Consider the following 26,366-nt stretch of genomic DNA (forward strand, 5'->3'; position numbering starts at 1 on the left):
TAAATTCTGTGAGCATGATCTTAACTTCCACAACCACCTGATGAAGGAGTGGCGCTCTGAAAGCTAGTGCTTCCAAATAAACCTGTTGGATTATAACCTGATGTTGTGATTTTTAACTTTGTCCACCCCAGTCCAACACCGGCAGCTCCAAATCATAAAAAAAAATCTGATCTTTGCTTATTTGGAACAACTGATGCTTAGCAAAGATGATCCTTTATTTAAAATTTTTACATCTCCCAGGTTTTCATTGAATTTCTCCTTTAGTTTTCTTATGTGATCTGTTCTAGATAATTGTACAAATGGACAAATTCCAGGCTTCCCTTCAAGGATGATGTTATCAATAGCTGGATGGTTTTTCATTCATGTCGTAAGCATCAATATTCTAGCACAGGGGTGGGGAACCTGCAGCCTTAAGACCACATGTGGCCTTTTGGGGACTAGTTGTGGCCTTCTGCCTTTTTATCTGCAAATACTAAATACACCTTTTTAAATCTGTGTACCATTTTTAAAATTTTTACTGGTAACCCAGTCATGTCAAAAACCAAGAACATTAAAGGAAGCGAACAGAGTATTCAATGAAGAATGGGAATTGCAGTATTACGTAGTTGCTGTGAAAGATAAAATGATGTATTTGCTCTGTGATGCCATAATTGCAACAGTGAAGAAATACAAGGGCATATTAGCATTGTGCAGTTCATAAGGACCACAAACTGGAAGGAGGTCCCTGAAAGTCTGCACTCAAGAAAGTGAAAGATCGAAAGCAACAGCAGCAGCAATATTTAAAACGAGATCAGGACAAGGGACTGATATTACTGAAATAACTTATATGGTAGCATACATGGAAGAAGACGTAAACCATTTAGCGATGTGGAAATCATAGAAGAATGTATTGCTGAAGTTATAAGATACTCAGATTCAGATAACGTTAACACGTACAAACTACTACCTTTTTCAAGAAGGGCCATAACTGATCGGCAACACGAGATAGCCTCAATGTAACAGAACAACGTCATACAATATGCCAAAGTGAAGACATTTATTGTTCGATTGCCTTGAATCCACTGACATTACTAACTCAGCGTAAGTGTTATTTTTTACTTGTGTTATAACTGTGGAGTTTCATTGCCACGAGGAGTTCTTAGCTTTGGATACTCTTACTATGTGGAATTGACACCTTTGCTATCTTCATAGAAAATTGCTGTGAAGCGAAACTGAATTTATGTAATTTAACAAGTGTATGCACAGACACTGCACCTTCTATGAGAGGAAAATGTGAAGAATTGTTGTGTTACTACAGGAAGAATCGTCAATTCCAGATACTTTGATTTCCTTTCATTGTCTTTTGCATCAACAGAATCTCTATGCCAAATCTACCATTTGAAGTGACACATTAATAAAGTTATAGATGTTGTAAAATACATTCGAGCAAATGCATCATGGCATTGCCAATTTTGCAGCATGCTTCAGTGTGGATCTGCCATATCATTCTAAAGTGAGCTGGTTGTCACAAGGACAGATACTTGTAAAATGTTTATCTTTGCAAAAACAAACCGTAAGACTTTGAGGAAGTGAATTAACCATGTGATTTGTCAAAAGAGGATTTCTGCAGAAATGTTGCATTTTTGTGTGGTATAGTGTCAAAGCAAAATGATCTAAATATTTATTGCAATGTAACACTAAATCTATTTATGATATGTGGCTAAAAGTCCAGTCTTTTCGGAAAAATCTGACCTTTTTCAAAACTCTCCTTACCCGATCAGAACTTTCAGCTGAACGCTTTCCTGAATTGTCAAAGGTAATTAATGAACAGGATACAGGCAAATCATTAGGGAAGTGCAGCGTCAAAGAATACACAGCTGTTCCAGACTCCCTGACTGAAGAATACAATGAAATATTTGCAGATTTTGAGAAACATAATTTCACACTGAAAGTAGCTTTTCAACCACGGGAAAGATTCCCGATGAAGGCTTTATGCTCGAAACATCGATTCTCCTGCTTCTCAGATGCTGCCTGACTATCTCTGCTTTTCCAGCACCACACTATTCAACTCTAGTTTTTTAACACCTGGTTGAGGCCTGCAAAGCGTCTGATGACTTGTGGATAGAATTGATTGAGCTCTCAGAAGATAATATTCTGAAATCTCTATTTGAAGCTAAGAAGGATCACATTGAAATATGGAAAAATGCAGTTGAATACCCATGTCTATGTCAACATGCTCGTCGAATGCTGTCTTGTTTTTGCACAACCTGCTGTTGTGAATCAACATGTTCATATGTGACACAAATTACAATGTGCTTGAGATGTCAGATGACGGATATTCACCTGGATGACCAATTAAAGCTGCGGTCAACTATGTTGGAACCAAATATCCGATTTCTATCTTGCAATCATAGACAACAAACCATGTAATGAGTTTATGTTTTTCACTAAGTATTAGTTCTGTTGTCAATTTTGCCAAGCAAATCAATGTGTCTGCTGAAATTTTATTTTATTTAAAGTTCTCATAATCTCATTTAATTAAAATTGGTAAATATTTTGACAAAAATATGACATTTTGTTGCATACGTTAAATTCTCAGCATGCAGCCCCAGAAGATCTTGGTTCTTGGTTAAATACAATGTGGCCTTCCAGTGTAAAAAGGTTCACCACCCCTCTTCAAGCATAACCTATCTACTCTATTTTGCTTGGATAGAAGTCCTATTTTATCAGTACAAGATTTATTGTAAGGACAACTGGGAAAAATCAGTCACTTAATAATAAGTGATTTAGTATCTGTTCTTGAAAGACAGAGTGTAGATTACAACTAAGCAATTTTACATACCAATGTTATCTTTTTAAATGTACTTTGCCCAAACTGTGAATGCAGAATTATATCTGCTTCATCACAATTAACTGTTAGGTCAGATAATATAATATTGGAGTATAAGAGGAGTAAAAGACTACAAAGAATAAGCCTGTTTCCTGCGTTTACTTCCAGGTAAGTCAGTGTTTCAGCGTCGCTTTTCTATCATACTGGTAAACCGCAGGTATTTGGATAGCAATGGACAATATGAAACTAAATATGAAAAGAAGCTTTAAGAAAATGAAGTGTTACACACAATTCAGTATGCGTATATAGCATATGCATACATTCAACAAGTTTGAATTGCATTATAAATAGTCTCTTGGTTTATGGCAATTTATCAATTGTACAGGGCTGTCTTTAGCAAGTTACTGTCTGAAATTCAGAACTTCGAAGAACTTAACCTTGCTTTTGTTGTAACTTGATAATTGTTGGAAGATAGATCTGTTTTCCAATCAGCTCCCATAAATTACCATTGTCAGTATGTTAGTGGTGGTAAATTTTTATATTGATTCTCATTTTCTCCATCGCACTTTCATTTCATGTTTCTTGTTTTAAATTAGTTTACTCAGACTCTCACCTTGCACTATCGCAGAGCTTCCTACCACTCAGTTTCTGTGAGTACACTGAGCATGGTGAACGATTTCAGCTGTTGCTGCTTGTCAAGCTTTTAAATCTTTCTTTTGAGTACTAAATACAGTGTTTTTAACTTTCGCTTTCAGTAGTTTTCACTTCAACAAAAATGTAAATATTTGCAGTTTAGAACTGCAGACCATTAACCTCTCACTAAACAAAGTAAAACTTGTTATATCACTTAGTTCTCAACACTAAGTGTTTATTATTTGTAAGGCTTCATAATGGCTGATGAGGAGAAAGTGAGGACTGCAGAATGCTGGAGTACCAGAGTTGAAAAATGTGGTGCTGGAAAAACACAGCAGGCCAGGCAGCATCCGAGGAGCAGGAGAATCGACGTTTCGGGCATAAGCCCTTCTTCAAGAATGAGGCTGGTGTGCCAAGCGGGCTGAGATAAAAGATAAGGGGGGAGGGGCGCTGGGAATACGATAGGTGGAAGGAGGTAAGGGTGAGGGTGATAGGCTAGAGAGGGGGTGGGGACAGAGAGGTCAGGAAGAGGATTGCAGGTCAAGAGGGCGGTACTGAATCTGAGGATTGGGACTGAGATAAGGTGGGGGGAGGGGAAGTGAGGAAGCTGGAGAAATCTACATTCATCCCGTGTGGTTGGAGGGTTCCTAGGTGGAAGATGAGGCGCTCTTCCTCCAGGCGTCGTCTGGCCAGGGTCTGGCGATGGAGGAGGCCAAGGACCTGCATGTCATTGGCGGAGTGGGAGGGGGAGCTAAAGTGTTCAGCCACGGGGTGGTTGAGTTGGTTGGTGCAGGTGTCCCAGAGGTGTCCCCTGAAACGTTCCGCAAGTAGGCGACCTGTCTCCCCAATGTAGAGGAGTGCATGCAGCGGATACAGTAAATGATATGTGTGGAGGTGCAGATGAATTTGCGACGGATATAGAAGGATCCATTGGGGCCTTGGAGGGAGGTGAGGGGGGAGGTGTGGGCACAAGTTTTGCACTTCTTGTGGTTGCAGGGGAAGGTGCCGGGAGTGGAGGTTGGGTTGGTGGGGGGTGTGGACCTGACGAGGGAGTCGCGGAGGGAGTGGTCTCTCCTGAATGCTGATAGGGGGGGGGAGAGGGAAATATATCCCTGGTGGTGGGGTCTGTCTGGAGGTGGCGGAAATGATGGAGGATGATACGATGTATAAGGAGGTTGGTGGGGTGGAAGGTGAGGACCAGTGGGGTTTTGTCTTGGTGGCAATTGGAGGGGCGGGGTTCAAGGGCGGAGGTGCGGGAAGTGGAGGAGATGCGGAGGAGAGCATCGTCGACCACATCGGAGGGGAAATTGCGGTCTTTGAAGAAGGAGGCCATTTGAGTTGTTCGGTAGTGGAACTGCCGCCGCGACATTGACCGCCTCAAACTGTCCACCCCTCTCACCCACTCCAACCTCTCACCCTCACAACACGCAGCCCTCCATTCCGTCTGCTCCAACCCCAACCTCACCCAATTCCACTACCGAACAACTCAAATGGCCTCCTTCTTCAAAGACCGCAATTTCCCCTCCGATGTGGTCGATGACGCTCTCCACCGCATCTCCTCCACTTCCCACACCTCCGCCCTTGAACCCCGCCCCTCCAATCACCACCAGGACAGAACCCCACTGGTGCTCACCTACCACCCCACCAACATCCAGATACATCGTATCATCCTCCATCATTTCCGCCACCTCGTGACAGACCCCACCACCAGGGCTATATTTCCCTCTCCACCCCTATCAGCATTCAGAAGAGGCCACTCCCTCCGCGACTCCCTCGTCAGGTCCACACCCCCCACCAACCCAACCTCCACTCCCGGCACCTTTCCCTGCAACCGCAGGAAGTGCAAAACTTGCGCCCACACCTCCCCCCTCACCTCCCTCCAAGGCCCCAATGGATCCTTCTATATCCGTCCCAAATTCACCTGCACCTCCACACACATCATTTACTGTATCCGCTTCACCCGATGTGGTCTCCTCTACATTGGGGAGACAGGCCGCCTACTTGCGGAACGTTTCAGGGAACACCTCTGGGACACCCACACCAACCAACCCAACCACCCCGTGGCTGAACACTTTAACTCACCCTCCCACTCCGCCAATGACATGCAGGTCCTTAGCCTCCTCCATCGCCAGACCCTGGCCACACGATGCCTGGAGGAAGAGCGCCTCATCTTCCATCTAAGAACCCTCCAACCACACGGGATGAATGTAGATTTCTCCAGCTTCCTCATTTCCCCTCCCCCCCACCTTATCTCAGTCCCAACCCTCGGATTCAGCACCGCCCTCTTGACCTGCAATCTTCTTCCCGACCTCTCTGCCCCCACCCCGTCTCCGGCCTATCACCCTCACCCTCACCTCCTTCCACCTATCGTATTCCCAGCGCCCCTCCCCCAAATTCCCCCCCCCCACCTTTTATCTCAGCGCGCTTGGCACACCAGCCTCATTCCTGAAGAAGGGCTTATGCCCGAAACGTCGATTCTCCTGCTCCTCGGATGCTGCCTGGCCTGCTGTTTTTCCAGCACCACATTTTTCAACTTTCATAATGGCTGATGCTTGCCTAGCAACTAGTGGTAATATTCCTAAGTCGCCATGGATCCGTGTTTTACTTCCACTTTCCTTTGTAAGGTTTGTATTCTGATATTTTGTTCTTTTGTTTGTTTTAATTTTTCTAAATTAAATTAAACCATAGTGGAACATGTTAATATTGCTTTTGACTGTTTCAAATATTTTTAAACACCCTGATGAAGTTTCACTGTAAAATCTTAGCTCCTTTGTAATGGTCAATTGAACAACTTTTTATTATAATGGAGGTCTGTACACTGAGCAGTGATAAAATTCGAAAATAAGACTGCTCTTAGCCATAGCATTGCAGCATTTTCTTTTAAAAATGTATATAACAGTCCCAGTTGAAAATTACAATGTAGTCTTCTTTGAATAGTTTCTTTTTCACGCTGTTGGTTGTAGTAACTCACTGAGTAAATAAATTTCTCCTCAAATCACCATTAGATCTTTGGCCAATTATATTATTTCTGTATCCTCTATTCACTGACCTCCCATGCCAATGTAAACACTTCTATCTTTACAAACAATTCTTTGACAGTATACAGCTTGTGAATACATTATTTGCAGAATAACTTTCTGTTCCCCTCTGTCTTAAATGGGTGATCCCTTCCTCTGAGGTTAAGCTCTCTCGTCCTGGACACTATAATGTAGAGAAATAACTTCTCAACGTGTACCCTGTCAAACTGTCTAAGAACCTCATATGTTTCAATAAGGTGTTTCATTCTTCCAAATTCCAATGCATACAGATCCAACCTACTAAACCTCTCCTCATAAAATACTCCCTCCATGCCTGGGACTAATCCAGTGAACCTTCTCTGGACTGCTTACAATGCCTGTTTCTTTCCTTAGATAAGGGGACTAAAACCATTCACCATATTCTAGGTGCAAGCTGACCAGTGCATTGTATAGTTTAGCAAGACTTTTCCGTACTTTGATATTCCATTCCTTTCACAATAAAGGCCAACGTTCCATTTGTCTTCCCTATTATGTGCTGAATTTGTACGCACGATACCATGGTCCTCTGTGCTGCAGCATTCTAATGTTCGGCTTTTCCTGCCATTTCCTGCCAGTGCTTCCTGCCATTTCTCAGAATTCTCCATGCTGTATTCCATCTGATAAGTTTTTGCTTACTTGTATAATATGTCCATTTGCCTCTGCAGACTATTTGTACCATCTTTACCACTTGCTTTTCCACCTATTTTTAGGTTATCTACAAACTTGTGGATGGTATATTTACTTCCAACATCCAGTTCATTAATTAATGTAGTAAATTGCTATGGCCTAGCACTGATCCCTGTGGCACTCCTTTTAGCTATAGTTTATCATCCTGAAAATCCACCTCTTCCATCCTGTCTTTGCCTTGTATTAGTTAACCAGTTCTGCGTGATAATAGTACCCTGACAAAAATGTCCTCTAAACTGCATGGCCACGTAACCAATGGATAGCTCTGCACACACTGCCATGCTGCTGCATGACTCCCTGAAACCAGTGCTATGGAGAAGGAGCATGCAGAAGGAAAAGAAATTAGAGGGAAGTTTGCTCTTGTTTTTATGGACTTTTATTAAGTATCTTTATGAACAGTACCCTACTGAAAACCTTCTGGAAATTCAAATATATCACTATTTTCCATCCAAATATTTTACATTCCTTTATCTGTTTGATACCTCAATAATTCTAATATACTTGTAAAGCATGATGTCCCTTTTATGAAGCCATGCTCCCTGCTTGATTATAAGTATATCTAAATGCTCTGCTGTTACATCCTTTATAGTAAACACAAATATTTTTCTCGTGATTGATGTTAACCTAACTTGTCTGTAATTATCTGCTTGTAGTCACCCTTTTTGATTAAGATATTGTATTGGTAGTTTTCCAATCATTTGTGACTTTTCCAGAATCTAAGGATTTTTGGAAAATTATTACCAATGCATCTATTATCTGTGTAGCTACTTCCTCGAGTATTCCAGGATGCAACTTTTCAGGTCCAGAGAATGTATTGGCCTTATTAAGGTCCCTAGGTGTGTCTCTACTTATTGCTATTGTATTTATTTCCACCCATTGTTGACACTTGATTTTTTTTAATTCATTCACTGCAAGTGGTTGTTACTGGTTAGGCCAGCATTTACTGCTCATCCCTAATTGCTCAGAGGGAAGTTAAGAGACAACCACATTGTTGTGGATCTGGAGTCACATGTTGGCCAGATCAAGTAAGGGTAGCTTCCCTTGATATTCGAACCAAATGTTTTATTTTGCAGCAAAGCTTACTTAAATCACCTCTTTTTTTCCTTCTGTACCAAAGTTGAACCAAATTCCCAGAAAATACACTCTGTCTTGCATTGGTGTTAAATCAGATTCCCAAATTTACTTAAGATGAATTCTCCCTCATACTGACCATGCTCCTTAACCTGCAGCTTTAAAAAAATCTCTTTCTTACAGAGAGCTTTGAGTCACTTTTTAACTTCATGCTGTAGTAATCAACAACCTATTCAGGCAAGGAATTTCAATTGTTGGATAGATAACTGCCATTTTATTGCCCCGAGGAATCAACCAGCAAATGGCTGATGCCTTTTTCATTATGTTGAAGCAGGTGTAATGGCAACACCTCTACCAAAGTCTACTTGCCAACAGATCAGTGCTTTCTTTCCATGCAAGTATGGTGGTGTAGTGGTAGTGCTCCTACCTCTGAGCCAGGAGGCCTGGTTTCATAATGCACCTGCTCCAGAGGTGTGTCATTGCATCTCTTAACAAGTTGATTTACTAAAAACAAATTTTTCCCCTTTGTATTCGTTTTCTTGCAGAAATCCTGATGAGTGCAGGGTGCACAATTTTGGCAAAAAGGCTATTTCAACAATTCTTCTGCTTTGCTCTACCCAAGTCCCTCGATCAAACAGAAATAGCGATCAATATCTTGGTTTAGATACTGTATGTTAAAATAATTTAGCATTATTTCCCTCATTCTCTCAGCACTATTGTCTTATTTATTGGTATTTCTCTCCCAAACAGGCAGATATTTGTGCAGAATTTCACTTGCATATCATTAATGAAAATTGCTGTGAAAAACCCGTTGCTCTTTTTGTATTCATCACACTCCTGTGTCTTACTGATCAAAGGAGATGTAAACGAAATGGTTTCTTCTGGTTTGCCTCAATCTAACAGTTTCAAAGAAATGGTGTACAGATCTCCTTTAAATGTAATTTATTATTGTTACTGTCAAATAGAACACTTTAGTCCAATAAGGCTGGTTAACAAATTGACTGGAATTTATCTGGAATTTTCTGTTCAATTTATTCAGTGAAACAGTAAGAAACAACTAACAACTATTAAATTTTCATTAGCAATTCAGATTTGTACTACAAAAAATATGCATGGAATGTAACTGATGACTAGTGTCTTATTTGCATTATCCTGCCTGCTAAATTACTTTTCTTTTTTGGGGGGGATAAAGAAGTATTTTATCTTTTGATAAATTCCAACATTGCATACAGGTGGCTGTTGCTTTGGCTGGCTTGCACAAGTTACTGAATACAGCAGTTTTCCTTATACTTTAGGTCTGTTTTAGAAAACAGCTGTAACAGAAACTAGGATGTAACTAGTAAATTAGTTGCTCCAATGTTGATTTTGGTTAGATAACCTGAAACAAGGATTCCCAAACAGGATGTTTTTGCATGTGAGTTTATCTGTAACAGGAGAAACAGTTTTCAGGTATTGACCATGGAAACATGAGTTTTTTTTCAAAAAGAAAGAGCGCCTTTACTACTTCATGCAAGGTCAAAGAAATCAGCATTAGTTGAAATCAGAGTTGTGTTCAAGGAAATAGACAGCAACTTCAGGATACAGTTAAAAACTTTTGACATTTTAAATTGGGGAGAGAATTATTTTCTAAGTAACTGCATGAATTTCAAAATGTCTGCACAGATAGTGCAGACGATGTACTAGAATGCAAGATGCAAAACAAAGTAAAGAATACTTCTGCTACACGCACTGTTTTAACAACCTGAAAATTGCTAGCAGGACACAAACATTGTAATTTTCTATCTGTTCATGGTAATTGAGATTATTAAATCAAGGGAAGTATGAACTGACACTTCAATCAAAACCAAAAATACTGGAAATATTCAAGTTTGGCAGCAGCTCTGGAGCACCAAAGCCACAGTTAGTGTACTGAGTTTGATGTGCTATCTGCAGGTAGAAATCAGGCTGGTGAACCTGTAGAAAAGGTCACAGTGTTATCGCGGGCATTCCTGCCACTAGTCCACCCTGAGTCCCCATCACCGCTTGTGGCCTGGGTATTAGAATCTTCTTCCACGATGCTGCCAGATCTGTTAACTTTACTTCATTTTCTGTTTTTATTTAAGGTTTTCAGTGGCCGTAGTTTTTGCGGTATACATACATTTAAGTTGTGCCTTTTATTTGTTTGTCATGCCTCAAAATACTTTACGACAAATTAATTATTTTGAATTATAGTTGCTGCTATTATGTAGGAAACTACAAGATCTACAGTCAGGAATTAAATCATTGATTATTTTTGGTGTTGATTGAGGAAGAAATCCTGAAAACACTCTATTCCATTTTGGATTAATGTGGAAGGATTTCTTATGTTTACCTGGATAAGCAGATGGCAGTGGTTTGAATGTTTCAAGCAAATAACAAAACCCGCAAGTTTACAATGCAAGAATGAAGGAATATGACAATGTCAGCTTGAAATTATTTACTCAAAAACTCTAGAATTGTGTTTCCAGGAGAGAATAATATTATCACAAAACCAAGTAGACGTGATGTGAATTGCCAATAATGATAAAGCGATTAAAAATATTTTAATACTATAAACTGCAACTAGCAAAAGATATTATTTACTTAATGATGCATTTATCATCAAATAAATGTTAGAGGAAAAACATGTTTTTTCCCTACAACAATAGTATATTAACATTTTCAGTAGTAATTAATTTGTTTTTGATTTTAGTTTATTCAGAACACACTGTAACTAATGGTTATTGTAACTTGTATATTTCAGATTGTATGTCAGTATAAATCTTTTTTTAATTTACTCGGGTTGGCTTCTTTGTCTTCATCAATCAAAATCCAATATCAAGAGTAAAATCATAGAATTGTCATTATGATTGTTACAGAATTAATCATTCATTCTTAATAATTGTTGGACCTTGAATTGTATTCAAAATAAAGTTTTTAAAACTATCAAGTATTGTACTGACAGAAGAAATGAATATCAATATAAATCAAAGTTTACAATCAGCAAGGGGGTCTGGAATCCAGTTGTAGGAAGCAGGTAGTTCAGTATTTTGAGTAGGGGGAAGATTACTTCCCTCTGTTACTCTTATGGTGAGGATTAACTTGAAAACAAACAGCATGACTTTTAAAATGTGACGAGCCAGGTGCAGCTTTCAGAATGATAATGCTATCAGTATACTGGTTTGTTTGTTTTTGTTAGTTTTGTTTAATTTATTCATAACTTTCCCAGTAGTTCAGAAGATTGGCATGTAGCGCAATAGAAAGGTACCGAGTTCATATCTGATCAATGCAAAAATTATAAATTGATTAGGTTTTTGCCAGTCTTTAATGTAACAGTGGATTATTTATGTTGTTTATATTTTTAGGGCCACGATCAAAGCTCCACATTGGCTCAGCACTCAGTTGAGCTGTCTCTCCCTAAACATCTTCCTTTCCATCGAGATCTACTTAGATATGCAAAGCTCATGGAATGGTTAAAGAATACTGATCATGAGAAATATGAAGGATTGAATAAGGTAAATAAATGGCTTGCACTGAATCATAGATCTTTACCATCTATTTTAATTCTGTTTTAACTTTGGGGGAAAAAAATACTCATTTAGTGGTCTTCATATCTTGGCTATCTGAGTAAATGTCAAAATAATATAATTTTTGTTTCAGTTATTTTTGAATGACAAACTTACCAGTGGGGTGCAAAATGTGTGCCAGTTGATCACACTTTAATGCTTCTTTGTTTTTGTCAGCAAACAAAGGCTAATGATTGCAATTTTGAAGTGCAGTTGTAAGTGCATTAAGGGATAGTCTTGTTCAGATGCAGATCCCAAAGGAGGTTGGGAAAAGGAGGAGGATGCGGGTGGTAGATATTACAAGGAAGTGATCAGAGATGATCCAGCAAGAGTACTGAGATGGCATGGGTTAAACAGTTTGCACGGAGAGAGATTTTAGAGAATGAGTGGGAAGTGAATTGAGGAGGGAAAAAACTAAAGTTGAGATGGAGGTTGAAATCATCAAATAATTATTTCATTAATGAGGTGTGAGTGTTGGTTATTATCTGCTCCTTATTACCCGGAGGGCAAAGAAGAGTCAGCCACATTGCTGCAGATCTGTTTGTAGGCAAAACCAGGTTAGGATGCCAAATTTCCTTGCCTAAAAGATGTTGGTGAACTAGATTTTATTTAATAACAATTGACAATGTTTACATGGCTGCCAATATATTACATTTTTATTCCAGATTCTTTTATTGAATTCTAGTTTCATCATTACCGTTTGAACCCATGTCTGTAACATCTGGAGTTCTGGCATTACCAGTCTTCCCAGATGTGGTTGAGAGTGGTAGAGAGTGATTATTATTTTTGAATAAAAATTGAGAAGGTTTGAGCAAGGTGAGCTACTCCGAGAAATGTACCGAGGAGTAGAGGGTGATGGCTGAGTGTGATCTTGGTAATAAATGCCATTGTACTGCAGCAGCAGTCTTGATCAGGCAATTAGTAAAAGATACAGCCTGGTGCAGATCCCAATTCTATTATGCCTTTTGTCCTAAAGCTGGTAACAACTTTGATTGGAATTTATATTATTGGGTAGTAGTGAATAATTGGGCTGTAATTAACTGAGAATTATATGATTGTGTTTACATTGTACATTTAATTTAGAGGACTTGGGGGGGGGGGGGGAATCTTTGTAGATATTTCTATTGAACGTGTTGAGAGATGTTATTTCACAAGTCTGGAGAGGTGGGACTTGAACCGGCCTCCTGATTCAGAGGTGGAGCATTATTGCTGGGCCACAAGAACCCCAGAGAAGGCAGTCTATGAGCATGTTGATTTAAATGACAAAAGAATAATGTAGATCAGATGGGCTTCAGATTGGTTTCACAGGTCGGCACAACATCGAGGCTGTGAAGGGCTTGTATTGCGCTGTAAAGTTCGATGTGGGAACACACAGTTCTGAGGGTTATAGGGCAGGAGGAGATTACAGAAAGGAAGAGGTGAGGCCATGGACAAATTTGAAAACAAAAATAAAAATTTTGAAGTTGTGGTTAGGAAACCAGGAACCAGTGTAGGTCAGCAAGGATGGGGATGATGGCACAGAGTTTTAGTTTGTTTTCAACTACTTTGTGATCCAGTCAATCTTATTGGTCTAACATGCCAGGTGGTTGTCATATATATATGGAACATCTTGACTATGCTTTAAGCAGGAGCAGTGGTGGGAGAGAAAGGGGCAGTAAGGGAGGTAAGTGCAGTCTTTTTGGGGTTGCAATATCTGTAAGGTAATATATTCAATGTAATTTGTGATGAACCAACCATCTGTGTTAGATCTCAAAATCTACTTATTGAAAGAGATAGGTCTGCAAATCTCCAGGGCACTGATTGATGATTGACTAGCTTACTAGCTTGATGAACATTTGTGATTAACCTTGATTGAGATTGGCAAATGGAATTATTCCCACATCAGCTTCAGGTAATCCACAATTTTGTACCCTAGCAAGTCAGCAGCAGTGAATAGCAATATGAATGGAAAGTGCTGGAGAAACTCAGTAGGTTTGGAAGTATCTCTGGAGAGAGAAACAGAGTTCATGTTTCGAGTCCAGTGTGACTCCTGTTTTTGGAACTGGTGTGATGGGCAGTGTTCATTATTGCAGATCTGCATGTCCTCAGTCAATTAATTGCATTTCTTTGACTTGGAGTTTTAAAACTTGACAACTTTCTCTTTATTTCTCTTGACATAGTGGAGTTTATTTGTGCAGAAAGATAGCATATACTCTTGAACAACCAAGCTGAAACTGGATTTTACAGATTGATTTTTGACTCTTAAAGTCTCGCAACTGTTTACCATTATGAACTCACTAGTCACATGATCTTTAATGGATTGAAACAACTATGTATATATGTGTGTAATACACAATGCGCAGTATAATTGATTATATTAAAAATATGAATACCTTGCCTTTTTTCTGTGCAGAACTATGTAGATTATATATCCAGGTTATATGAAAGAGAAATCAAGGAATTCTTTGAGGTTGCAAAGATCAAGATGACTGGCACATCAAAGGAAGGAAAAAAGTTTGGTAAGTCTAAACATACATTAGCTGGGGTCCATCCTACTTACTTAGATCCTTTCTAAGCCTTACCTCACTTCTGATCATTATTAACGCAAAGATATTTGCAGACACTGGTATCCTGGTAAAATTGGCATTTTCCTCTACAAGTTACATAGTGTGATTTCATTACTTCCTCATGAGGGGTAATTTGCTTCTGTTTTTGGTTAGCATTTCAGATTCATGTTGGATTAGCTGAAAGATGACATCTTGATCCAACATGAATATAGCAGTAATAATTTTTCAAATTCATCTGTACCGTCAAATAATGAGTTTTGATGTTAAATTTGTCAAATGGAGTGTGATCCTAATCTTAATTTTTGACTTTTTAGAAGATTATTTGCATTCAATAGAATTATCGTGATAAAATGCATTATCAGACTGAAATTTGAAGGGTTTTCTCTAACTTGATGTGGAGGAGCCAGTGTTGGACTGGGATGGACAAAGTTAAAAATCATACAACACCTGGTTTATTTGGAAGCACTAGCTTTCAGAGCGCTGCTCCTTCATCAGGTGGTTGTCTCAGTAACTTTCAGAACTTTCATCACAACCACCTGATGAAGGAGCAGCGCTCCGAAAGCTAGTGCTTCCAATTAAACCTGTTGGACTATAACCTGGTGTTGTGATTTTTAACTTTGTATAACTTGATGTTAAAGCAAGCCATAATTTGCTTATTTCCTAATATTATTTAATTGCTGTGTTGGCATATTTTCTATGCAACATCAATTGAATAAATGTGCAACTTGAAAATGTGATGTATTACAATTTCATGACGTTTGAGTTAATACAACTTTGAATTTGAATTTTCTTTTTAATCATTTCCAGTTTTTGAAACTCTGTTTAGGAAATAACTTAATTCAGTTTGAAGCAATTGCACAATTAATCTACATGTAATTATATTATAACTTTGCCACTGCTAAATGATTACTGTTGTTTCATTATCAGAATTATATTTTTATTCTTTAACTGAATTCAATGGCATGAGCACTATCCTTGATCATGATTTAAATAATTTTGTGTCAACTTCTGCATCAAATTTTTCAAATTTCTGCTTCATTTAGCTGAAATCGGTAATCTCTAATTTGGCTATATTAAGTTTGATAGCAACTTTTGACATCAAATGCTACTTAGATTTTTCTGAACAATAGAGCAGGTTTTTGGCAGAACAAGACATAGTGCACTAATTTGAGTAGTTTGAAACTGACTGGTTTTCTAGTTCTATTTGAGTGAAATTGATAAAAATGTATTTATAATTGAGGTTCAAGGTTATTTAGGTTATTTGGAGTTTCAGTGGAAGGACTCCTAGTTGATTGGCTGTCAATTAGACGTAATAATTTGTATGTTTCAAATCCATTTGGGAAAATGTTTTTTTAAAAATGGCGTTCAGAAAATATTTACAAGGATATTGCCAGGATTAAAGCGTTTGAGCTATAGAGAGAGGCTGAACAGACTAGGGCTATTTTCCATAGAGTGTCAGAGGCTGAGGAGTAACCATATAGAGATTTGATAAAATCATGGGCATGGATAGGATAAATAGGCAAGGTCTTTTCCCCAGGGTGTACAAGTCCAAAACAGGAGGGCATAGGTTTAAAGTGAGAGGAGAAAGATTTGAAAAGGACCTAAGGGGCAACTTTTTCATGCAGAGGGAAGTGCCTGTATGGAATGAGCTGCCAGAGAAAGTGTTGCAGGCTGGTACAATTACAATATTTAAAAGCTATCTAGATGAGTATATGAAAAGGAATGGTTTACAGGGATATGAGCCAAATGCTGGCACATGGGACTAGATATATTTAATATATCTGGTCAGCATGGACGAGTTGGACCAAAGGGTCAGTTTCTATGCTATACAGCCCTATGACTCTAAAACTGTAGTTGAGTGCAGTGATATTTGGCCGAACAAAACATTTTCAAGGAATGTGAAAGTCGGGGGAGTATATTTGGCTACGGCAATATTGGTCCTTAAAACATTATTGTAAAAATTTAAATCCCAACACGCACTTGAATTGAGATGGCAGTTGGAAATGCTAAAATAAGATGGTCATGTAATTTTCAAGATGTGAACTATCCTAGATGTTTGAACTCTCAAGGAGGAAGGATTCACATAATTATAGAAGGGAAGATGAAAATGATCCATGACGTACACCCATGGATGCAAGAAATATGAGATGTGAATAAAAACTGAGTATAAATAGAAAAAAAAGTTAGGATTTATCAAAACTTGGCTAAAGAAAGATGAGTGAGGAGTACTGTGTGTTTCAGTAAAGAGAGGTGGAGTAACACTGTTTCTCCGAAGGTTTATACCTTGCTGTAAAAGAGAAATTGGGAATTGGCAGCTGGAAAGCCAACAAGGACTATTTATGCATGGATAGGTATCAAAATGGAACAGGTTATCAATGAGAAGACATCACAGACAAAGCTGATGGTTGTGAAATGCTACATGGATCAGGATTGAAGTGACTTTTAGAGAGACACCCCCATATCCACGGAATCCTTTTCTGCGGTTTCAGTTACATGCGGTTTACCATGGCCGGAACATATTATAGGGAACATTCCAGAACCAGGGATGAGGAGGCTTCCGGGAAGGTACGTTTCCCATTTAATTGAATGGGTTTGTTCCTATCCGCGGTTTCAGGCTTCTGCAGTAGGTCCTGGAATGTATCCCTTGAGGATATGGGGCACTACTGTATTATAATTTTGAGTGATGTGGAAAGCAAACTGATCTTAACTTAAGTGCAGTTATGTATATTCTAACCAGTATGTAAAATTCAAAGCAATATGGATAGATTAGGTAAATGGAAGGAGGGTTATTGAATGGAAAGAAAAGTCTTGAACTATGCATAGATTTTTACAGCATTTGAAAGAGACTAGTTTTTTCATTCTGTCCAAACTAATCAATCTGAAATTAATCCTGCTGTCCAGGTCCTTAGGTTAGGGTTAGGCACATCAGTGGAAAGAGAAATGGAATTACGTTTTTGAGTGCGATGTGACTTTTTTCCAAAGAAAAGTCATATTGTACACCAGAATAATATTGTCTGGTGTGACACAGATGCTGCCAGACTGTTGAGTTGCTCTAGCATTTTCTGGGTTTTTTTTTTCCAATTTCCAGCATCCACAGTATTTTGCTTTTATTTGACGTCAACTACAATTAAAACATTTTAAAAGGCATCTGAATGAGTATATAAATAGGAAGGGTTTAGAAAGGTATCGGCCAATGCTGGCAAATGGGACAAGATTTATTTTGGATATTTCGTCGACACGGAGGGTCTGTTTTCATGCTGTACGTCTATGACTCTGTCAATATTCTACCTGATTTTGTCTGAAGCTGCATCTGGATTACCATGTTATTTTCATCTGCACTGCAGGAATGAAGTAGAATTATTGGAGGAATTCCTAGGGAGAGTAATCAAGCTGATTATTGAACAATGTGGGTTGAAGTAGGAGCTATCTCTTGGAACTTTGAATGGAAATAGAGGGATTCGCTTGAGGATATTGAGGATTTTCAGGATTGGAGAAAGAAAATGTTCTTTCAGAGACTTTGACAGATTATGCAGGAGCTGAGACTTTCAAAAAGGAAAACTTTTTGTTTAGCTAATGCGTGCTAGAAATATGAAATGGAATACAAGCTATAGTAGGGATGATGAAATGGAAAGCCAAGAGAGGAATTTATTCACTTTTTAAAATTCTGTTCAAACAGAGGATACAGAATATTATTTTTGGAATATTATTTTGGCCATGGAAAGCCCTTGAGACTATTTTTCCAAACTTGATTATATTCCATTAAAACACATCATTTCAAAAAACTTCAAATTAAATCTCTTTCTTTGCCTTTCTGCTTTGAATTTCAGATAAATTCTGATAGCTTTAATTGTAGCATAAATAATATGTCATTCCTGAGTTTGTCGGGATAATGTCTGCTAAAGTGAACCACGAAAGAAACATAGTTGCATAGTAACATTTCAAGCTATTTAACATAACATCAATATTGTAGTGTCTTGCTTGCATGTACTAACCTGTCTGCATAGTATCTAACAAATATCGTTCATCTACATGGTTTATGCTACAGGCCTAAAATCTAACATATATTTGTGTTTCAATGCCTGCAACCTAATCTCTCACAGCCACACTTCCTCGAAAAGAGAGTGCTGTCAAACAAGACCTAGAGAGTAAGTATTGTCTCCTTTGTCAAACTGCTAATACCCTTTGATAAAGTCTTTAACAACAACGTTGTATTTTCAGTTATCTATTAGCATGTTGGATAATCGCTTGCTCTGCTGAATGTTTAATTGTATAATTTCAAGCACCATTGGGAAATTGATGGTTCTTTTCAACTGCAAAAGTTCCCTATTTTTAAAAAAAACCATTTAATGTTGCAACTTCCTTTATTTGCATTGATGAAAACATTAGCATTTAACTGTAAGTGGTAAATTCAGCCTCACCTCTTCCTTCTGGAATTGATTTGATTGTTGGTAGCTCTTGAGATTTATCTGTCATGAAGTGAACAGGGAATTTGTACAGTATCTATCCAGCATTGACAGTACTTTGAATATCTTTGTACTAATATGTTGCGTGTATTATATACTGTACTCCAATATACTCCATATTTTGATTTTGCCCAAAGGTTCAACTTCTCATTCACTTACAATGGTATCACCTAGATACTGCTTTTATTCAGCATTTTAGAATGGCCAATACTGTTAATGTCACAAAAACCTGAAATTGCTAGCAAAACTCAGCAGGCCTAGCAGCATCTGTGGGAAGAAAGCAGAGCTAATGTTTAGAGTCTGGTGTCTCTATCAGAGGAAAAGCTGGTAGTTTTGCTGAAGACAAGGTTGAGGGAGGATATAGAAAGGCAGAGTTGAGTGGATAGGTGGTGATGGAGCCCACACAGAGAGAGAGAGAGTTGAAAGGAGTAGCTAAACCAGGGAGAACAAGAAGCTGAAAAAGTGATCAAGGTCAGAAGTCACATGACACCAAGTTATAGTTGAAAAGGTTTATTTGAAATCACAAGTTTTCCGAGTGCTGCTCCTTCATCAGGTGAAGTAATTCTGACAGCTGAGTGTAGCAGAGTATGGGTAGTTTATGCTGAAAAAAAAAGTAAGATAACAGACCTGACAGAGGGTGAAATTAAGTTGGCTATGCTAAAAACAACCCATGTCATAACAGGACTGGGTGTGAGAGTGGGGTTAAATAAAAAAGGATGGATTCAGTCTCTAAAGATACTGAAGTTGAAGTCCTGGAGGTAAATGAGATGCTGTTCTTTGCATTTATGCTGAAGCTTGCCCGAACACCTGTATCAGGCCTGTGACAGAAATGTTGGCGTGGGAAATCGATGGTGTGAACTCTAAAGCTTGGAGTCACTTTTACAGGCAGAATGTAGGTGTTCTGCAAAGCAATCAGCCAGTTTGTAAGTTGTCTCGCCAGTGTAGAGGAAGCCACACTGAACAGCGGATACAGTTGACTAGGTTGGGTGAAGTACAGGTAAATCGCTTTTTCACCTGGGAAGGTCTGTCTGGGGTCTTGGATGGTGAGGAGGTAAACAGACAGGTGTTACATTTTCTTGTGATTGCATGGGAAGATGCCGTGAGGAAGTGTTGGGAATGGAGGAGAAATGGACCAGTGTGTCCCAGAGGGAACAGTCCCTGATGAGTGCTGAACAGGGAGTGTGTGTGTGTGTGTCCCCACGTACCCGGCTCGGCATACGGAGCCACAACAACGGGCACCCGAGCTACGAATCTTCCCACGACCCTTGGACCGTTAATCGTCACGAACGTGCTTTGACAGACCATAACCACCTTTGTACTAGCTGATAGCCCTATAGGCAGTAGGTATTTTGTGGGTTTGCAAAATCCATTAATATGGAGGACCGTCCACATTCAATGGATGTGCACATCACACCTAATGCCAACCCAAAACTTTGAGCCAGAGCTCTAGGTCTGTACGCAAGAGAACTTTCTGGAAGGGAGTGCAATTGTTGCAGTTCTTGTCCCACGACGTTTTATTATCCCTCTTAATGTTAGGCACTTTGCAGAGGCAAGGATGCTTTTTATTTGCTTATTCTGTACTATATATTAGTTTAGTAAATTAGCGATGATATTCAAGTAGCGTGTATTGAATATCATCGCTAATATTCAAGAAGTGTATTTTCCAAGACTAAATATATCACATTAATGAGAAGAAGTTTAAATATTTTAACTTTCAAATAAAGTAATATTGTTTATGGTACAGTTCAAAAGTAAAGTAGCATCCGGCCTGCTTTTGTAGCCATAGCCAAGTTCAGATTCTGGCCAATAGTAACCCCCAGACCTTGATGGGAGAGTTTCAACAATAATGGTACTATTAGCTGTTAGACTCTCTCTTGTCGGAAATATCATTGACTCGCACTTGCATTGTACAAATAGTACTTGCCACTTGTGAGCTGAGTCTGGATATTGTCCAGGCCTTTCTGCATTTGGACATGGACAGTTTCATTATCTGACAGGTTGTGAATGTTGTGCAGTTGTTGTTGAATATCCACCCTTTTAACCTTAATGATGGAGAGGAGGTCATTGATGTAACAGCTGGAGAGAGTTGGGCCTAGGAAGCCACCCTGAGAAACTCATGTAGTTGAAACCAGTTGTCCCACATCCTCTGTGTGCTCCATATCTGCTTTTATCCCTATTTATCATTTAACTGCTTCACGATGCAGTGAGTCTTCATCTTGTCTTTGCCATTCCTGAACATCCTATCTGGCAATGGGCTTTGAATTATGGATCCGTTCCCTTGGTTGCAGTCTGCAATGACAGTAATTTAACATGTTATCTCACAGTCACCTCACCCTCTCAAACTACTAAACCTTCTTGCAAATGTAATTTCTAATGCTTTCATGATGCTGAGACTTGCAGGCTATAACTCTGCCATACATGTGCATTGTCTGAGTTAGACTTGGTGAAGGTTTCTTCGTGTGAGGTAGAGAGTAAATGGTGCCAGTAATGGTTGTGGGGTGCAGGAGACTCTCACTGTGATTTCTGCCCAGACTGGAAGGTCTGATGAGATGACCTCCTTATATGGTCACTCAGGAATATGATGTCTGTTTTGTCTAAATCTAATCTAATCTTGTCCATGACCCTGTTAGCTGCATTTAAAGGACAGCATCAGTAAACCAGGAAGTCACTGCAGCCTTGGCAGGCATTTCTGGGCTTTACAGGCTATAATGAAATTCCTAGCTTTCCGTGTCTGAAGTTGTGTCCAACTGACCTTTTGAATATGACCCCAGCACTTTCAACTCTGGAAGATCCCACTTGTGGTGAGAACTTAAGACTCACTCACCATGTGATTTGCTGAGGAATTTGTGCACTTGCATTGATAATGGACTGTAAAGCACATAATTGTGTGCCATGCAATTCATCCAAAACACTTTAAGCCATGCTTTAACTTTGAAACTGTTGCAAAAGCCTGTCTGCTTCACCTGCCTCCTTTAGGAAAGGAGATGTGCTTTTCTTATACCTCGTCTGGCCTCCAGTCTCCTAGCAATGTGGCTGGCTCTTAGTCCTCTGGACAACACGAGTGGACAAAAAAATACAGGCCAGTGTTGCTCACATCCTATGAATGAATAAAAAATGAAACTTAGCTCAATATATTTAATCTGTTTCAATCCTGCAGAGATTTGCAACTAATCAATTTACAAATTGTTTGCATTTTTGATGCTAAACCACAATTCTGTAAAAGATGCTTTATGCCACTCAAATAACTATTTCTAAAAATTGCTGCAGACAACTTTTAAACTCAATAGAAATGACTTAGATTCCTGGGAATCTTATGATGTTTTGCCAAAATTACTCATAAAGAATTGGATTAAGACCATCAGATGTAGAAACAGTAATAGTTCTTTCGGCTCATCAAGGCTGCTTCACCATTCAATTATTTAAATTAGATTAGAATCCCTACAGTATGGAAACAGACCCTTCGGCCCAACTAGTCCACACTGACTCTCCGAAGAATAACCCACCCGGACCCATTTCCCGCTGACTAATGCGCATAACACTATGGGCAATTAAGCATGGCCAATTCACCTGACCTGCACATCTTTGGACTGTGGGAGGAAACCGGAGCGCACAGAGGAAACCCACGTAGGCACGGGGAGAATGTGCAAACTCCATACAGACATTGCCAAGGCTGGAATTGAACCTGGGACCTTGGTGCTGTGAGGTAGCAGTGCTAACCACTGAGTCACCATGCCACCCAGGGCTGATCTGTAATCCTTGAGTCCACTTTTCTTCATATCCCCATAGCCCTTGATTCCCTTAATGATTTAAAATTCTGTCTATTTCAGCTTTTAATATGTTTGCCAACCTAGCCTCGACAGCCCTCTGTAGTAAGGAATTCCACAGATTCACTAACCCCCGAGAAGAAAACATCCTCCTCTCTCACTTAAATTGGTGACCACTTACTTTGAAGTTGTACCCTTTGATCTTCAACTCTCCTACCAGGGGAAGTAATTTTTCAGAATATTCCTCTGTCAAGCACCCTAAAAATCTTATGTTTCAAGAATGCTTTAATCCTTCTTGGCTGCAATTTTCTGCAGTCTCTCCCCACTTGAATAATACTTATTTTCCTCTATTCTTTCTGCCAAAGTACATAACTTCAAATTTTCCCACGTTATGTTCTATCTGCCACATTTTTGCCTCCTCACATATTGTGTTTGTACCTCTCAGTGGACTCCTTGTGCCAGCAATGTTACTTACTTTCCACCCATTTTTGTGTCAGTCACAAACCTGGCTAAAGAACATTCACTTGCATTGAGAATATCCAAGCATACAGAATCATTACTGTCAGTGGAAAGAGATAGCTACCCCATTCATGTTGGTTCTGTTGTCAAATTATGATAGCTCCTTTATCTTTGGTAACATGTCCTTTTCTTGATTATGGCTCAGCTTCCAAATGCAAAGCTGCTTCCTACCAAACTTTCGATTTTCCTTTTTTTTTCATTTTGTGGTTCATATTTATATTTTTATATATATATATATATAGTTTTGCCTTTATTCCTGTTCTTTTCAAAAAATATTGAGGGGCTTTCCTGGATTAGGGCAGTAGCTCAGATAAGATACACATATCTATGTCTTCAAACTGTGGTGTTAAACATGAAAAGAATGTCATGCTGGTGATGTTTGTTTGTCTTATTTGAAGGTCAACTTTGAATTTTATTAGAAGCAAAGTAGATGATGTAAAAATTGATCTAATACCTAAGAGAATCACTTATTTACACAAAGAATAATACATGTAAATCTATGGGTGCTTCAAAATCTTCTTTAGTTGTGGTCTAAACTTCCTGGATATCTTTGTTTGTTATGCTACTCTATTGAACAGAACTTTATGCAGATTTATGACAGAGTAAATGTGCTTATGTTATTTACATCATCTGGAACCCCGTCTAGAACAATTATGCCATTTATTCATTTTCTTTCTTTGCTTATACCAACTTAGCAACATTAAAATGAATTTCAGCAACCCTTTATTGTATGCAATAGAAATCCAGTTCACATGGTTCAAACTGACTTTTAGGGTTGATGAAGTGAGGCCGCAAAACTTTGAATTCATAGCAGATACTTGTCAAATTGTTTCCATGTAATATTTTTCAAAGTGATGTCTCTCAATTACTTCATTTTATTCAAACAAGCTGACAAGGACAATTTCAAGGAACTGAGTTCTCCTTATCTTGATGAAGGGATGCTGGACACTGAGACTAAAATGGTGGAAGCCTAAGGGTTCCTGGAAATCATTCTTGATAAACCTGTCCGGTTTACTCATAGTTCAAAGTATGCTTTGCCCAAAAAATTGAATTCTGCAATTATTGTATAAGCAAAGGATTAACTGCAAGGGGGAGTTTTTAAAAGTTGAACAGTATTACACCACCAGCTATGAAATAAAATAATTCTCGAAGACTCATTAAAATATTTTGATTTTTATTAAAGATCTTATTCCTAACCATACCTGTGATATTTAGGATATTTGAATCCCAGTAATGTATTTGGAAATTGATTTCAATAATTTGAAATAAATGGCACTGCAGGTCTCCATGGAAGTTCTGGGAAACTTACTGGATCCACCTCCAGCCTAAACAAACTGTCTGTTCAAGGATCAGGGAATCGTCGCTCTCAGTCATCGTCACTGCTGGACATGGGAAATATGTCTGCATCAGACCTTGATGTGGCTGATCGAACAAAGTTTGATAAGGTAAATACCTTCTTTTGTGTAACTTCTTTTACTTGTGAAATACTTGCACCAAAGGAACCATTCATATGTTTTAATTATTGGAAGATGAAAATAGCTGTATTACAAAAATGTAGTTGAGATTTATTTAGTTTGTGTTGGGGCCTGTTACGTTGAAGCTTTCCTTTTTTTTAAGCCTTCTAACATGGTCCTTGTTTCAGATTTACTTTCAGTTTTATTGTCTTTTCCTATGTTAATAAGGATCATACTATGATTTTCAGTTCATATGCTGTATAAAGAGCACAATATTTCTATGAATTTGGGAACGAAAGGATCTATTGTGTCTAATTCTTGTTTTTTTTTCAAATACAAATTTCTTTCCTTTAGTTCACAAATTCATAGTGCTCTAGTGGAAGTCTGAAATTAGACAAAATGGTGGCAAGGCTCATCAGGACAGGCAATATCTGTGATGAGAGAAACACAGTTAACATATTGCAAAGTTAACAATTTGAAACATTGGAGGATATTTTAACCTTTTAAAATCTACTCCCTTGACCACTGCCGCAAAATGACTGTGTTGCGTACAACCTCAAAGATCTGTGGCAACTAACCAAGCCTCCTTCAACCTGTGACCTCTGCCACCTAGAAGGATAAGGGCAACAGATGCATGGGAACGCCACAATATGCATCTTTCCCTCCAGGCCATAAACCATCTTGACTTGAAACTATATCATCGTTCTTTCAGCGGAGCTGGATCAAAAATCTGGAAGTCACGAATAAGACTGTGGTGTAACTGAACCAAAAGGTCTGCAAGTTCAAGAATTTCTTGAGATTTAAGTTTGAAAACATATGCTGGTCTTATCAGTTAGTTGTACATTCCTGAACTCTGTGTGTAATTTGCAAAGCCAGCATTTTTAACCTTTTTTAAGATATATGAAACAATTGAATGATGAAACAATTTTCTACTTGGAAATTGGACTGCAGGAGTGATAAATTTCCTGAAGGTTCTGACTTAATACATATCGATTAGTAAACACAAAAGTCATGAGCACCTTCTATGTACGTGTCTTTGTGTCTACAATAGAGTTCTATAGTACATACGCTAGGAAAGCTTGTAGAATGTTATCCTTATTGTTGGGATATTTGAAAACAAAAATAGAGAGGTTATGCTTCAGTTATACAGGACATTGGTGAGACTACATCTCTACTATTGTGCACAGCATTGGTCTGGTTAATAAAGAACGTATATCAATTCAATGAAAGCAGTTTAGAACTGGCTTACCAGACTAATACTTGGAATGGGTGCGTTGTCTTATGAGGAAAGATGGGATAGATTAGGCTTAATTCTACTAAAGTTTAGAAGAGGTGACTTGATAATGGATCACTAAAGTAAAACAGAGATGTGGTTAATTTTTTTCTCAGTTGAGTTTTCAGATCTTTCTTGAAAAGGCAATAGAAACAAAGTTTTTGAATATTTATAATGCAGAGAAGGATAGGTTCTTTTTGAGTAATAGGATGAAAGGTTATCAAGGATTGGCAGGTGTATGGATTTGATGATGCAAGCAGATCAGCCATGATTTTAATAAATGGCAGAGCAGGGTCAAAGGGCCAAATGGCTGCCTCCTTTTCATATGTTGTATGTATATAAATAAAACTTGATAATCTGATTACCTGTATTAAACATTGTTCTATTTATGCAGATTTTTGAGCAGGTCCTAAGTGAGTTAGAGCCCCTGTGTTTGGCTGAACAAGACTTCATTAGCAAATTCTTCAAGTTACAACAGAGCCCAGCATTACCAGGATCTGTTGTGGTATGACCTTTTAATATTTTACA

General features: G+C 38.6%; 1 protein-coding gene across 9 annotated transcripts in view; it reads left to right on the forward strand.

Moving 5' to 3' along the window:
• exoc1 (exocyst complex component 1) overlaps positions 1-26,366 on the forward strand; it is a 65,401-nt gene that overhangs the window by 24,627 nt on the left and 14,408 nt on the right. For 4 of the 9 annotated variants that reach the window (XM_087988246.1, XM_087988214.1, XM_087988228.1 and 1 more), the window contains 6 exons: positions 3,406-3,459; positions 11,619-11,768; positions 14,212-14,317; positions 18,466-18,510; positions 24,393-24,556; positions 26,233-26,343. In XM_087988246.1, coding sequence (XP_087844372.1) covers positions 3,406-3,459; positions 11,619-11,768; positions 14,212-14,317; positions 18,466-18,510; positions 24,393-24,556; positions 26,233-26,343 — 630 coding nt within the window. The remainder of the gene's footprint in view (positions 1-3,405; positions 3,460-11,618; positions 11,769-14,211; positions 14,318-18,465; positions 18,511-24,392; positions 24,557-26,232; positions 26,344-26,366) is intronic. The other 5 variants (XM_087988243.1, XM_087988255.1, XM_087988262.1 and 2 more) reach the window with 3 other exon arrangements.

This window comes from Chiloscyllium plagiosum, unplaced genomic scaffold, assembly GCF_037043375.1.
Source record: "Chiloscyllium plagiosum isolate Xiang-an unplaced genomic scaffold, Cpla_swu_hap1 HiC_scaffold_1, whole genome shotgun sequence".
Classification (NCBI taxonomy): Eukaryota; Metazoa; Chordata; class Chondrichthyes; order Orectolobiformes; family Hemiscylliidae; genus Chiloscyllium; species Chiloscyllium plagiosum.